At 37.5% G+C, this 16,221-nt stretch overlaps 1 protein-coding gene across 2 annotated transcripts in view; it reads left to right on the top strand.

The window, feature by feature from the left end:
- Window positions 1-16,221, top strand: part of LOC131591993 (proton myo-inositol cotransporter-like) — a 148,226-nt gene that overhangs the window by 84,697 nt on the left and 47,308 nt on the right. For both annotated transcript variants that reach the window (XM_058863178.1, XM_058863176.1), the window contains exon 5: window positions 15,483-15,646. In XM_058863178.1, the coding sequence (XP_058719161.1) occupies window positions 15,483-15,646 (164 nt within the window). The remainder of the gene's footprint in view (window positions 1-15,482; window positions 15,647-16,221) is intronic.

The following is a 16,221-nucleotide window of genomic DNA, read 5'->3' as shown; positions in this document are numbered from 1 at the left end:
GTTGCTTTCTTCAATAAAGCAGAACACATAGCACAGAATCTGCTGCTGCTTTATTGTGGCCCTGTGGTTTTCTCTCAGAACAGATTACCTACCTCTGCTTAGGTACCTATACTGTTTTTCCAGGTTTTTAAGAACAGGTGCTTTGTAATTCTTTTCAGGATAAAAATACCTAATTATATTGTGTGCATAATTAATTATTGTTTATATGTATTATTAATCTAATAACTGATAACTGTTGTGGGTGAGAGAATTGAATGTGCCCTCAGTAAATTCACAGACAGCATCAAGTTGGGTGGGAATATTATCTGCTGGAGGGTAGGAGGGCTCTGAAGAGGTTCAGGCTGGACATCATGAGGATTATGCACTTGGAGACCACTGTATATCTGAGTCAAATAGAACCCATTGATGGTAGTGTGGCACTGTCTTCCTTGAAGAAATCAGTGTGATCACAGTGATGACTGATATCTAGGGCATAGATTTACTAGCTTTTGGAGAAGATTGAACATTGTGTGACCCGGTGGTGAAAAGGCATAGAGCAAATATTTATGGTTTTGACTCTGCAGTTTCTAAACCTATGTTTTCTGTCCATCATGCTTGAACTCTGACTTGGCTGAGAGAGTGTCACCACTGCTTCAGGAGATGCCACCTTACCTGTGGGTTCAGATTTCCCCAGCAGTGTTAAGAAAGGCTTCTTCTGGTTTCTAATCCTGTGGAAAGGTATCAGCCACCAAATGGCATTGTGTCAAATAACAGTAGCCATAAAGACTACTTGCCCAACAAAGTCAGCTAATTTTTTTGTGAATTATGTGGTAATTAATTTGATGTTCTTGCGACAGCTGTTCAGGAAGATTTCTTTCATGACATATCTGCAGGTATCTCTGAAGAACAATGAAGAGAGGCTCCAAAGCACAATTACTTGCTGTGTGCAAACTGTTACCTGATACATTTAAATTTTTGAAGTTTGCAATTCACATAGACAAGTCTGCCAGATAGGTATTATTTAAGATTGTTCAATGTATTTTTCATATGTTGTCTCTGTTTTCTTTCCATGCCTCCCCATGTCAGAGCATGACTAGCAAAAGTTAACATTCTGTCAGCATTCCTTCTTCCAAAACTGCCTTTGTATCATACATGTTTGCCTCTTCTCAAAACCATGTAACTCCTGTTTTTCTCCAGTCTCCTGTTACGTGGCACTTTTTATGCCTGTAATAAATGCTGACAACTCCCAGCTCAACAGTTATTTCCATCAAATGCAGACTGTTACGTCACTCAGATTTCTGAGTGCCAGTCTGAGATAAGGACTTGAATGAAAAGGCAGCTGGCATAAGGTTTGTGTCTGAAGAAAATGTTACTGTGCCTGGTACAGCAGCAGCAGCAGCATCTAAAGCAAGAGCAGCCTTTACCTTCAAGGGGTGCCCAAATCTCCAGCACTCAAGGACAAAGCATATATCCTTTTGGCTTCTCTCAGTATTCCTAATAAAAATTGTTGTGAGAAGGTGAGAAATGGTGCTTGCTTCTTTCCAACATAAAGATGCCATGATGATCCAAGCTTTCGGCACCCTGAACTAGGTTGCTCCAGTGTATTTTGATTAAGATCAGTATGTTGAGTTTGGGTGTATTCAGCATGCAGGTATCTGCCAGACAGAGGTGTCCCTGTGGACAGCACAGCTTACTGTAGCCACTGGGCTAGGTGTAAAGACCTTAACAGATTTAGGGTTTTTTGTACTTCGCTTGTTCTCTGTAAAGGACAGAGCTGACAGGTAGATATGGTGTGCAGTTGTATAATTGACCACTCAGGGAAGCTGATATTTCTTTTCTCTGTAGCAGCAATCTTCCCAATACCAGTTGGTATTTCTTCTGTCCAGGCCTCTCACCTGTGTTATGTACTGTAAGTTCTCAACCTTTAATTTCCTTTTTCCTTGCAATGAAAGTTTTCTTCCTGAACACGGTTCTTAAAAAAAAGGCACCTTTCTCGAAGCAAAATCTTTGTGAGCAGTGAAGGTTCATGGTGTCAGTGTGCTGACATGGTCTCAAGTCAGGGATTAGTGGTGCTTCCTCATTATCTCATCTCTCCCCATCTGTCAGCATCGGTTTGTTTTTTTGCCTTGTGTTTATATTGCAAGCTTTTTGGGAGAGGTGACTTAATTGTTCTCTTTCTGAACAGCACTTAGCACACTTCCCGGTGCCGGAGACAGATATTTCAGTAATGCAGTCAACCTTTTGGAATGAACCTGTGTGATGTTTTGCTTCCAACAGTGTAATTTTGCAGATAGTTCTCTTCTAAGTAATTGTTTTTATTGCAGTGTAGAATATAATGGTCTGATTTCTTCCCACCTCTCTCCCTTTAATGCCCACCAATGTAGTAAAGCTTGCTTATCCAGGCTTTCCTTCCAGAAGGGTCGTAGTCTTGCACTGCCAAATGTCACAAACAACAGCTTCTGCACTGGCTGTAAGAGTCTCATTTCTCTAACAGAAGTAGTCTTTCCATTCAAATGAGAACAAAAGAGCTCACATAGCTAATTCTTAGGAGAGAAAGCTTTACTGATGATATATGACAGGATTTTTAATAAATTAAGCTGAGATTTTAAATTCTTTGTGAGAAATGGTTAGATGTCACCCTTTTTTTGGCAGTGCAGGTCTGTCATTTGCAATGTCAGTTGGGGTTTGAGGGTACAATACTTACTAGAACTTTACTTTCTAACCCCAGAATATTTGTATTTTACAGCATGCTGTATTTTGCAGTGAAATATTTATCTTCTGCAAAGAGCGCCAGGCTCTACCCTGATCAGGAGCCATAGGCCTGCTGAAGCCCCAGTGGTCATGGAATTTTGCATACTCTAGAGAGGTGTGGAGAGTCCAAGGCTGAGGCTTGAGGTTAGACTGAGAGGAAAAGGTAAAGTCTTCAGGAAGAGAATGCACATTTAGTATGTGTGTTGTAGAACTAGAAAATGAAATAGCAATTTAGCTTTGAGAGATTAAATTATTAGATTTTTTTCAGAAATAGTGTTTCAAACTGTGTTAACTTCTCAGCACATTAAAATATGGAAAGGAAATATATTGTCGCAGGTATGTCATGTTATTAGAAACAATTTAGGGGGAACAGTGAATCTGCACGTGTGGAGAGTCTTGCTAGTGTGTGTGCACATACTGTTCTTCTCTTGGCAAGGATCTCCAAACAAGCTTCAGTTTGAGAAAGTCAGTGTTTCCCTCTTGGACACAGCTTACTTGGGTTGATTCTGGTTGTTGTTCTTGATGCAGTAAGTAGATCCTGGGAAGGAATTAAACCCAAATAAAAAGCCAAGAAGAGTGAAGACAAAGGCAGCAGTCAGGAGGGAAAACCAGACAGAAACACAAGAAGTTGGATGAATAGGGGGGTTTTAGTGTGCTTGTGTGTCTGTTAACTCCTCTTATCTTGCCCTAGGAAAATAAAATTGTATTTTAGTAAATGTGTCTTTGTATCAGATAGTAATACACCAATGAATTTTTTGTGGGATTATTTTGTATCCTACATTTTTAAACTCTTGCTTTTTTATTGTGAGCCAGTCGCTGTTTGGCTGACCTTGCGTGTGACTAATCCAATGCCATCCATCTGATTGTACATTTTAAAATCTGGTGAACCCTTCTAAATCACAAAAGGTGGGTTATGGCAAAACAACAGCATTCAGATTTAATGTCTGGGAATACAGAGATAACGAAAAGACACAGATTTCCTCTGTGCAGAGATGCAATACTCTGAGTGGGAACAAAGTGAGCAGAACAAAGGCAGTGTCATCCTACTAGTCATTCACAGTCACCTGCTGACAAATTTAGCTCTGTTTGACCTTAAAAAAAAGTGAAAGGAAAAAAATAGATGAGAAGCTAAATTACTAGGTCCTAGTAATTTACTAGGTCCTAGTCCATAAAATAGGTCTGTTAGCTCTTAAAAAAATAAATAAAATAATAAATATATGGTTTTAGATATCTGTATCTATACCTATATATAGTTTCATAAGTAATTTGCTCCAAACATTTTAGGCCATATCTGAGGAAGTTAATAGGGCCAGGAAAAGTAGTGCAAAATGTGGAAACATTCTCCCAGCATTTAGGTCAATTACCTTCAGTCAGGACTTTTCCCTCTAAAAGGGGAAAAGCCTACTCATGGACAGCTTTTCTTGAGGAGATTTTTTACTCGTCCCTTGCCTCATAAGTTAAGTGTGTCTGCTCAGTGACCTGCTGCAGCTTCATATTTTCATAGATCTCCATCTTTTGTTTGCCTTTTGGTTATCTTCTTGTAAATGAAATCTTGCTCAGGACTGCCAGTTGTAATTTCCTCAGCAAGATCTTTCCTTCGTGCCAGTGAAACTTACAGAAATTTCATTTATGTGATGGGTTTTCTCCTCTTGGCTTCTGTTCCTGCCCCTCTGGGATTAATTTATCTTGGCCACTTTGAGAACAAAAGGACTTTTATTCCAATTATTTCCGGAGTCCTCCTTAGGAGACCAGCAAAGCCAATGCAGTGAGGATACACAGTCTCAGTGCTCAACTGCCTGATGCAGAATACTTTGTGGAACAGTGTATCATCTGTCTTGCATGCCGTGATGGCAGTTGTCTTCTGTCACTGAGCTGTCAGGTCGAGATGCTGTTTTTAGCTAAGGTTGCAATTTCTGAAAGGACCTCTGGGAAGAATTGACTGTCTGAAAGCTGATGCCTGTTGCTCTGTAATTGCTACTTCATTAAAATATTTCATTTACAATTCTTGTATGCCCCTAAGTTCTCTAGATACCTGACATGGAAACTCAGCTGTAAAGTAAATTTTTGTCCACTATGACATTTTAGAGCAAAATCCCAGTTGTGGGATTTGAGTTAAAGCTGTCCAGAAGATTGGCCTCCTCTAGAGACCTTAAATAATGCATCTATATTCTCATTTGAGTTTCTATACAGTTCTGTATTTTCATCTTAATAAAAATTTAATTCTGATTTCCAAGTAACCTGTGAACCTATCAGAAGTGATATCAGAAGTGATAAAGGTATTTACCAGATAAGCATTTCAGTAGAATCTACTGGATAAACTGTGAATATAAACTGAAAGGAGTAAACAAACATTGCAGTCTACAAGCACTGAATACATCATCACCACCATCATCAAAAAATGAAATGAAGTCTAGAAGGAAAAATCAAAGTTATTCTATGCATTTTTGGTAATACATATTTGCTGGGAGTTTTTTTAAGATTCTACTCCAAACCAGGTACAGGAATTACTCTTTTGAATGTACTAGGGCTGAATTACCTTTGCCTCAGGCAACATTATGCTGTTTTCTACTTAGTACATTATTAGCATAAAACCCGTAAGATCGCTCTAAACAAACCTTGCCTAGGTTGCCTTTGTTTTTACCTGCTGAGAGTGGTTGAGTGTTGAAAAAAACAATTACTGTGTAAAACGTAATTCATCTCACAGATAAGGTAATGGCACAGTCAATGTGGCAATAGGACTTTTTTCCTCTTTTCTGATTCATGAATTTGACTGTTTGACTTCTCTGTCTTTCTGTATACATGATATTGCGTTTTACGTACTTGCTATTGTTAAAAAAAAAAAAAGAAAGAAAAATAAAAAAGCCATACAATAGCTAGTATGTTAGAGAAGTCTTGAAAGTGTGCTTTTTTTCCTTCCCCAATCCAGGAATAGCTGTATCATAGGAAGTTTTAGAAAGGGAGATCATTATATCCATTGACAGCAATCATTACTATTGGCATATGAATACAGGAAAACATAAAGCGGTTTCATGAGATGAACGATTTGTGGTAGCTGGCCTCAAGGCTAATAAAATGTATTTGTGTAATTATTGCATTTTAAAGGCTTATTTGAGAAGCAGGGTAGTGCTGCACTAAGTGATGTAGAAATGTAGACCAAGACAGCTCTTGTTTCAAGAGATTACAGTTAGAAATTATTAAATACTCGAGTGCAAGCTGAAAGAGAAAAATTAATTAAAGTGTGAAGAATAATTAGATTAAGTAAAACAGGATAAATATGATACAGTGAATTGATTTTATAAAGCAAAATCAAGCTGTTGAACAACCAGAGATATATTCTTTGAACAAATAAGTGGTTTTGATAGAACAAGAAAATCTTGAAAATTTCTTTTATCTGGAAAGTTTTGATTTTTTAGTTCAGCTTTAGTTCAAGGATAGGTGTCATTGCTCAAGAACTATGAGTAAAGGTATAAGCAAAAATGTTGTTAGAGGAGGTTGTGAGAAAAAGCAACTGGAAAGACTAACTTTATTCCTTTCACTGTGGTTCTGTTCATACTCTCACTGAGTTTGATGCTATCAGAAATCAGATCTTTCATGTTTTAAAATTATGTTAGAGCTCAAAGAGGGGAACTTCCTACGTAATATGCAGCAGACTGCCTGCATATTAAAGTTTCTATTTTCAGCACTGTTAAATCTTGGTTTTGTTGTATATATTGAATATATATATTGATATATTTGAGTAATATTCACATGGGAAATCCCAGGGCCTTCTCATCATACTAAGGTGTGTGTAATAAATCTTTATTTCAGCAACATATTCTGCTTAACTTTCAGTGAGGCCTTTTGTTCTGTACCTGGCTGAGAATTGTAGCACCCTGGGTATTACTGTTTGGTACATTAAATTGATTTCCAGTAAGGAAAGATATGCATCAATGGGTATAAAACAGATTGTGTAGTGTGGATATAATTAGATTAATTTTTTCATTTTGTTGTGGCATTAATACACAACTAAAGAAATGTAATTATTCTTCCTTATTCTTTGTCTCAATTTCTTTAATTAAGAAAGAATACCTTCATTTTTCTTCTCTTTGCTCTTGTGATTAGTGTTTTCCAAGTGCAGGGCTTAGTGCTGATGATATTACTGTTGCCTTTTGAAGCATTTTTCAAGTACTTGTCACTTGAGCATGTAAATGCTGAAGTTGTGTTGGGAATTGTTGTATGTTATGTTCAAAACAGAGCCAGTCTGTCCAGTCATTCTTTCCAGAAGAGTTCCTCATATGGAGAGGAAGATGACCTTGGCAGCACTGTCTTAATCAGGGTCTGAAAGGTAGCAAAAGACAATCTTAGCTTCTTAACATTTTAAAAGAAAGATCTAGATTTCATTTTCATTTCCCTGAAGAATAACCTGACTCTTCATCTCCCCTTTTAGGACATTTCCTCCATCCAACATATTTCTAAACTGTAACACAGACCTCCACAGTGTACTTGTGGTGAGAGTAAGGAGAACTGATCAACACCTACTTTATCTCCCTTCTCTTTTCTGGCTATTTTCAAGTATTAGCCACATATGAATCTTCTTATGAGAAGTGTGGAAAGGTATTTAAAACTTCGCAGTTTTAAATAAAAAAAACCTTTTTCTTTTTTGCAGAGAAAAAACAAATAGGAAGAAATTAAATTTCATCTCCAAGGTTACAAATCCACAGAACTGAGATTAATATTTAGATTTCTGATCTTGGCATTGAGCTCTCATGATAAATTCCGAAGGACAGAGAACATAAATTTAATGTAGTCAAGCTGTCCTTGCACATAGAATAATTGGTCTGAATTGGATAGGGATTGCCAGCGATTTAAAACTTGGCAGCTTAATTAGTTGCAACAAGGAAATGATAAACATGAAAGCGATCTTTACCTGGAGGTAACAAAGCAAGACTGTGGATATGGAAAGTATTTGCTCAAAACAGTTAAACACAAAGACTGTTCTGTATCTATCCTTTATTAGGTGTTTCCAAGTAACAGTGATTTCTTTCAGGGAGAAGGTAAAATACATTTTCAAAATATGTAGCATAGAATCTTTTCAGATGTTTATTGACTTTGTGTTGAAATTTTCATTCAACTTTATTTGAAATTTTGTTTTATATGTATTTTCTAGCAGTTTCACTGAATTTTAAATGCAGAGTATATGTAAATACTATGTATAAGACATAGCAGTAAATGGTGACAGCAAATTCTCTCCTATGTGGTTAAGTCCTTTATAACTTTTAAAGAACACTGTAAGATGTGTGTTAAGATGTCTGTGTGTTAAGATGTCTGTATAAATTTAGAACAGAATTTCCCTGTTGAATAGAAGTATACAGAGTGTAATACACTCCAGGGATTATCAAACAAATCTGTTGTCCAGCATATGGTTCATAGATGAAAAGGTTACTATTCTGCACTGTAGAGAATCTAACTCTATTACATTAGCCCTTAGCTCTGTATTACATTAGTGCTTTATATAGCTGAAACAGTTTTGATGCGGTGCTTAATCGCTACTTTTTGTATTGAAGAGAAGAGCAATGTGCTTGTCCCCTTGAATCTGCTTTCTAGAGGGAGCCCTTTGGAAGTTTCCCCCCAAATTTGCCCTAAACCAAGACAAACAGGAGCACATTCACAGCACATCACTTTGCTTCCATTGTTCAGGCTGTGTTGAAACACCTATTTCTCAATACATTAGAAGTGTATTGGAGCCTTCTTCTGCTAGAGCTTTATTGTGTAGCTGCTTTAAAGATGATTTTTCTTATCATTTATGAAGGGCAACTGGTGCAGAAGTCACCAACTTCACAGCGCTGGCGAAACATTTTTGCACTCACATAACGAATAAGAAAGTGCAAGATAAAAGTTAAATCCTTGGAGGAGTGAGTAAATTCAGTTTCCTCAGGTAAAACTGCTGTAAGAAGCTCAGCTGCTGCAAATGGTTCTCTAGATTTGGTACTAAAAGCTTGTTCTAGGTCTTTACAGCTGATATATTTTTCTATTAAACTTTTTGGACTGGGAATTATAGTCCACTTCTCACCTCTGCTGGAAGCAGAGCAGCTCTACAAAGAATAGTCAGAGCACAGAGTGAAGCAGCATGAGTAGGAAAGGTCTAATGGAATTCTCAGGTTAGAGCATCAAAAATGGAAACTGATGCTTTGTTTATTGGCAGAAGAGCAGAAATGCATAGTTGGGATGCTTGCAGATTCGTTTTTAGCAAGTGGCAGGAAAGAATGAGGCTATTCTGACAACTTTTAGTGTTGAAACTGAAGAGGAAATTTCAAAAGCATCATACAAGTATGCTGCATTCAGGTAGATTAATCATTCAGACATCAGAAATTAAATCCTTTGGGTTTTTTGATTGTCATTTATATTATGTTAGCATAAATCCTATGGTTTTACTCATCCCGAACATGAAATGAAAAAAAATCTGTCCACATTGGTGATTCCACTATAAGAAATCTTTTGGGTCTGCCATGATTTTTTCCTTTCTATGCTAGAACAGATGGAACAAAGGACAACAACAACAAAAAAATTTAATATAAGCAGACACTGCTGAATTAATATTCACACTGCACACATTTAAGTGTGCTGTGCAATTACTTTTGTTTTCTAAGCAAGGAGAATATACAAGTCTGTTGAGATCTAGACTATGTGGAGTGTACATCTGAAAATATGTACAAGGGTAATATTTGATCATATGAACATTAAAACCTGAGATGGGATTTAGAAATTTCAGTTAAAGCACCACAAGTGAGTGGCATGGATTTGAAAGACACTGAACACCTGCCACTTAGAATTTGGTTCCAGAAAAATCTAAAAATATGAGTTCCTGAATGCAGATTTAGAATAGTCAGTTGAGGTTGTGAAATTAGGGTATTTTTTGCCAAAACCTGTACTCCTGAAAAGGATCTCATCTACCATCACAAATACGAGCTCAGATGGAGTCACTCCAGAATTACCCTTTTGGATTTGTTTTGTAAACAGTCTTTTATGAGAAATGACTTTTAGTAATATGGGCAAATTTGTGCATTGAAGTCCAGGGAAGACTTTTGTGCCACCTATTTCCCAGAAACAATTTTCAATTTTTATTTTTTTTTTATTTTTTACACAGGACATATGCTTAAAATTTTTACTAGTAAGGGCATTGTGCCCAGTAGTGACTGCAGCTACAGTGTACTCATGTGCACATAGGCATGCTGCTATTCCTCATTGCTCATCATGGATTTTCCCTGAATGAATGTGGGATTGGTGCCAGTAGGTTTTTAAGGGGGTGTGTGTGTGTTTCTGGTGCTGTAATCGGCTAGTTAAGAATGAGGAGAAAGTGTATATTTAATGCAGTATTGTTAAAGAAGTCTTCCACCATTTACTCCAATGTTAGGTGTGTGTTTGGAGCCATCACGGGGGCTTTAAGTGCTCCTCCCTAAGAGTGGAGCAGTGCCAGAGGCTGCTGTGGCTGCATTGCTCTGTTTGGGCACTTCCACCCTGCCCCATGTGCCAGGGCCTTTCCCAGCCTCACCTTGCAGAACAGTTTTTTCTCACTGAGTCTTTAACTGTTGGCTTTCTCAACTCTCCTGCCCTTTGTCCCTAGCAGTAGAGTCTGATAACAGTTTTTTTTTTTAAATTTATTTTCTTTTCAGAAAGACAGTTTGTCATCTTAGCACTTTTACTTTTGTTTAAATTAATTTTGTCTGTTTTGCATCCTCCTGCCTTTCCAGAAGTGCAGCCCATTCTCTGGCCTGTTGAGCTGTGCAAGAAAAACATTTTTAATGCAACATCTTCTAATTAAAATTGAAAAGCATAGAATCATAGAATGGTTTGGGTTGGAAGGGACCATAAAGACCATCCAGTTCCAACCCCGTGCCATGGGCAGTGGCACCTTCCACTAGGCCAGATTGCTCAAAGCCCCATACAACCTGGCCTAGAACACTTTCAGGGATAGGGTATCCAATGCTTCTCTGGGCAGCTGTTCCAGTGCCACACACCCTCACAGGAAGGAATGTGATCCTAATATCTAATCTAAACCTACCTTTCAAGATCCCATTACTCTAAGCATGCTGGCTCCTGGCTCTTGTGAGACTGCTGTGTCTACAGGTCCCATTGTTTGCTGCTGGCCTTGGCTTTAAACACAGGGGCTAGCTTGATTTTTACTTTTTTTTGTTGTTGTTGTGCTATGTACATTCTGCAGGTTTATTGATTTTAATGAGGACTGGTTTAGGTTTTTTAGGATGCCAGCAAATTATGGCAGGCATTAGAACACCCTGGAATGTTAAACCTAATTTAAATTTAACTGAAATCATCAGAATAAATGAATAATTGAACAAGGTATGTTTTGTGAAACACCTGGGGGATTTTCTTTCCCTGCTTTTCTACTCACTAATTTGCAGATAGCACTTGTCTGCATTGAGACTCTGGAGTGTCATTATTCTGCTGGAGGTACTACTGGTGGATAACTGGGAATAGTCATTCTTCTTTCTCCTCTTTCTCAAAAGCCCCAGTCATCTTCATTTATAAAACAGGAATGGCAGTGGTGATTTTCTTTCATGAAGGTTCTGATGAAGAGTAAGGCACTCATATATTGAGTAAAGGCACTAAAGACAAGGTAAAAAAGTTGACACTACTTTGCTTTTTGTTGCAGTGCAAAACATACAGGTGTTATCCAACCTGTTTTTTTCTGTGCTGGAAACTGATCTCTGTTTCAGGAAGAGGAGGAGGATGATAAAGACTTTGTTCCTGCCAGTGGTTTCATTTGATTTTCAGCTCTGCCTATTACTCCTCAGTTTACCTCTTCAATAAATCCAACCTACCTCTTCAATGGATTTTAACTACAGAGTTCTGTCTGAAAACTTTACAGAACACTTTTTTGCAGACTGATATATAGTTTGATATTATTTTCTTGCCTAATATTTTTTTCTTTCCAGAAATAGATCCAACTCTTCTTCATATTTTACCCTTTTTCTGTTATGAAGAACAAAACTATTTCTGTCCCCTATAGTTTCAGGTGAAACTTGTGAAAGACCCACATAAGTAGATGAAATAACTGAATGTGAAAAGCACAGTGGCTGTTGGCAATGAGATATGTGGTGCAGAAGAAAAAAGGTTAAAAAAAAAAGGAGGAATTTTTTAGCAATCTCACAGCAGATATTGCAAAAGTATTCTCACATGACCCAATAGGTGTGTGACAGTACTGTGGTAACTTAAGGAAGTGAATTTCTTTGTGTATCTTTGCCTTAATCCTCTAAATGTATTTTTAATCCCTGTCAAACACTGGTGTACTTACTTCCCTTAATAGCTACAGAGTTTAGTCTTTTTGGACACAAAAAAAATTCCTGTGTTTTCTTAATTACCATAGTTACATGGTAATTTTTAAATCCTTTTTATGTACCTTGTACATGGATAACACATGCTGAATCAGAGAACTTATTGGATGTTTATAGTTACCTCTCAAGCAGTACGAAATTCTGAGTGTTTTAATTATCACAATATGTTGATTGTAATAAGTGGCATTCACTATGTTGTTTCAGTCTGCGCTGAAAGCATTCATAATACAATACACTGTTACTGCCAATTAGGGAATTTGAAGGTTTAATTTAATTTAAGTGTAATGTGGCAGCTCCCCAGGTTGCCTCCCAGGTACTGATTTTGAAAAATCCATTTAGACCTAGAGATGACATGACAGCCTTTGAAGAGGTCTTCAGGTTTCTGTAAAGAAAGCCTTAGATTTATTCATTGCTTTTACAAGAATTATAAATTTTGTCCAAAAAGGCTGAAATCCTTAGGCAGAAACATTGTTGGAGTGGATTATGACAGGAAGGCTGGAGCAGCATCTTGTGAAGGATGGGGACACTCAGAGCAGTGATGGCGCCTTATTGACAAACATTTATTTTCTCTGTGAGCTACAAAGCCTGGAGTGGTGGGCAGCCTCTCTGCTGCTGAAGATGCTAAGCTGGAAACCCTGATGCATTCGGAACTGTCTCTAAGACCTGCTTGAAGGGAGGAAATGATCCTTTTCTTTAAGCATTTTACATTATTGCTTTTAAAAAACCCTGACTGATTAAAAGAAAAAAAAGGGGGGAAGTGTTTTTGGATGTTTCATTTCCTCCAAAATTGTGCATTTTCAGTATATAGTCAGAGGATTAGTCTGAGGAGACTTGAATGTGGGGGTGTTTCCAGGTTTATTTTTCTTCAATGTACAGCAGCTTTTGCTAGAACAATTCATAATGCTGAATTTCTTGATAATTTTGACCTCTTCAGAAATCAACTATATTAAAAATCTTTCTGTATATATCTAACTCAGTTATTTTGTGTGGCTTTGTAATTGCATGTGTTTCTTTGCTTTCTAAGATACAGTATTTGCTTAAAAGTTCCAAGGATACAAATGTGTTTTAAATTTTCTTTATGTTTTAGAAAATAAGCTAGGATTGCACTGCTTTGTCAATGAAGCTGTATTCCCTGCAGGATTTGCAGTATCAGCTGTGTTTGTAAAATATCACAATTTAACCTTTTGCTACCACATAGGTTTTTTTCTCTTGTCAGAAAGAACCAGAAAAGACTGATGTTTTGTTACATTAATATACAGGCAGGGCTGTACAGACTAGTATAAAAAATGGGCATACTAAAACAGGTGAATATAAGCAAATATATTTAGTAGTTGTCATAATCTATGTAAGTGCCCTTCTAAATTTTTGAAATTAGGTTGCTGAGCTGTAATAACTATGAACATTACTGCTCAACACCCAGGCTTTGGTAGCTTGGCATTTAGATTTGCAGATTCTAAAGTTCCCTGGTTTGTTTTCCACAGAAATTAAATACATTGTTTATTTATGGATAAACACTAGGCTTCTATTTGAAAATATATAACCTGTGAATGCAATAAGCAACCAGAAGGATTGATGGGAGCAAAAGGTGCCTGTTTGTATGGATTAGGCAGTAGATATCTACATGCTTTTATGTGATTCCTTATTCTTTGATTTTTTTTCTGACTGTATAGACAGTATGTTATACATTGCTGCTGACAACTGGCAATTTCTGACTTCCCAGTAGAATTGGATTTTAAGAAGATTTAGACGTTTGGAGTTAAATGTGGTTCTGAAACCTTGTCTGGTGAAAGTAAATAGGAGTTTCATAGCAAGTGTCAGCAGGCCAACACTTGACATTTGTTCTTTTCCTACCCTTATGCAGAAAAAGGAACATATATTGGGAAATCAGAGACTGGATCATTTTGGTGGCTGAAACAGTGCAGTACTATGTAAGTTTTGACAGGCAGTTAGCAATTTAATTTAGAGTGCCTTAAGAAGCAAGGATATGTTTAAGTTGGCATTTTGATGTCTATCGTTCATGAATCTTCCCTCCCTAAGAATCTCAGCCTTGCTGGGACAGGAGCTGAGCCTGGATGAGTCACTGCAGTCGCTAAGGGGTGGCTCAAAACCACTGTAGGTACTGGCTCAGCCCCAGCAGGGTTCCTCTGGAGGCCCTGTCCTGCCAACAGCAGCTGGTTGTGTAGGCATTGCCTCAGATGGCTGCACTGGGGAAGAGGAGCTGAGGAAGGGGCTGGGAGGATCTAAATGCCTTGTGGGTAAGGGGTAATACCCAGCATAGTCAGGGTCAGTTATGGGTGGTAGTGTCTTAAATGGCATCTCAGCCCATCATGGGTCATTGGTTTGAAGTAAAAAGTGGAATGTGCTTGGAATAGAGGAATGGGAACCACTAACATTCCTGAGGCTAGCACATCCGGGCATTAAGACAGCAAGGGGACATTAAGGAAGCTACAGATTGACCAGGGACAGAAAATACAAGCTTTGACATTCTTGATGATTATTGCTGTGTGATAGCCTGTCAACTGCAAGGTGTTTGAGAGCTTGAATATTCAGTGTTTCAGTCTGCATAAATTAATACACGCTGAAAAGTGCTTCTACATCATCAACAAAAGTACTCGTGTTTCCTTGGGCATTTATTTAGCTCTCCCTGAGAACATGGACACAAAGTCTCTGTTCATTTGATTGCTGTGAAAAATGGTAGGCTTCCTTTCTCCTCCCTTTTCATTTTGCTCAGTTCAATTTTTTATGAGTTATTGTTTGTGTGGAAAGATTGATTCCATTTAGAAGGAAGTAGAACATTCGGTCAAATGCTCCTGTTGGGTGCAGATTCACATCCCTGCAGTGTGGTGCTGAGGCTTTTCAAAGCAATCATTTTCTGGTTAAGAGAAAAGTAATGCCATAGAGAGAGGTTTGTGCACGTCAGTGGCACTGAAATAATAGTGCAAAACCTAAAACCAAGAGGATGCAAGTGTCACAACATGTTGGATGCTGTAGATTAGTTGTGTATGACCTTTAAAAGGACTGAAAATCTATTTGATTTTTGAGCTGTCTTTCCCTAGACAATATACAGACTGCTAAAATCCCAAAAAGAGCATAAAGCAATGGATGGATATGACAGGCAGATTAATTTAAATTAAAAATGCAAACCCCATTTCTAGCAGAACATGACTGACCATTGAAAATATAAACAGCCAAAAGAATGGCAGTTCATCTCTTGATGTCCTCCAGTCAAAACTTTAGTCAGGTGCAAGTTAAGCCTTGTTTACACCTGATTTCCCAGGGTGATTGTGTGTCAGTCTTCAACTACATTATGCAGGAGGTCACACTTGATATTTGTTAAGATCTTTTTCAAATTAAATCAAAAACTGTAATATGAGCCAAATTGAAATAAATGGTGTTCTTATTTGTCTCTCTCTCCCTTCACAGGTACTACAGTGCTACCATTTTGCAGATGTCAGGAGTGGAAGATGACAGGCTTGCAATCTGGCTGGCTGCACTGACAGCATTTATAAACTTCATTTTTACTCTTGTGGGAGTCTGGCTTGTTGAAAGAATGGGTCGCCGGAAACTTACGCTTGGTAGCTTAACAGGTGAGTGTTTCATTAGTGTATTATATTTTCCTCATAATTATTAATGAAAAGAAAATAAAATTTCAAGTGCATTTCTTTTCAAAGTAGTCCTCTTCAAAATTTCATTGTTGATGCCATCTTTTCTCTGAAATCATACAGGTTCAAGACTATTAGTAAAATACCACATCTAGAAACTGATTTAAAAGTGACTGCCTGTTATTTTTTTAGGTGACTTTCTCCTTGAAGCCATGTTTGATAATGTTTTCATTTAGCTTTTTTTTTCCAATTTAAGGAATAAAATGCCTGGAACTTCACAGGTGGTTAGTTTTTAAGTCTCATATGTAATTTTAATTGGCTTATTAATTGGAATTCAGAACCATCTGATGAAGGTGTACCAGAGAAAGAATAACCAGTGCAGCACTCTGTAAATATAATGCAGTTCCCTGCATAGTTACCTCAGATACAGTACAGTAAATACCTTACATACATTCATGTGATTTTAATTCACCTCCTATATGAGATAAGTAAAGACAGAATTCTGGTTTTATACATTTTATCCAAATATCCAAACACCATACCTCATCACATAGTCTTTT

Source organism: Poecile atricapillus, chromosome W (genome assembly GCF_030490865.1).
Source record: "Poecile atricapillus isolate bPoeAtr1 chromosome W, bPoeAtr1.hap1, whole genome shotgun sequence".
NCBI lineage: Eukaryota > Metazoa > Chordata > Aves > Passeriformes > Paridae > Poecile > Poecile atricapillus.
The sequence above is the reverse complement of the archived record's forward strand: the minus strand, read 5'-3'. Positions and strand labels throughout refer to the sequence as shown.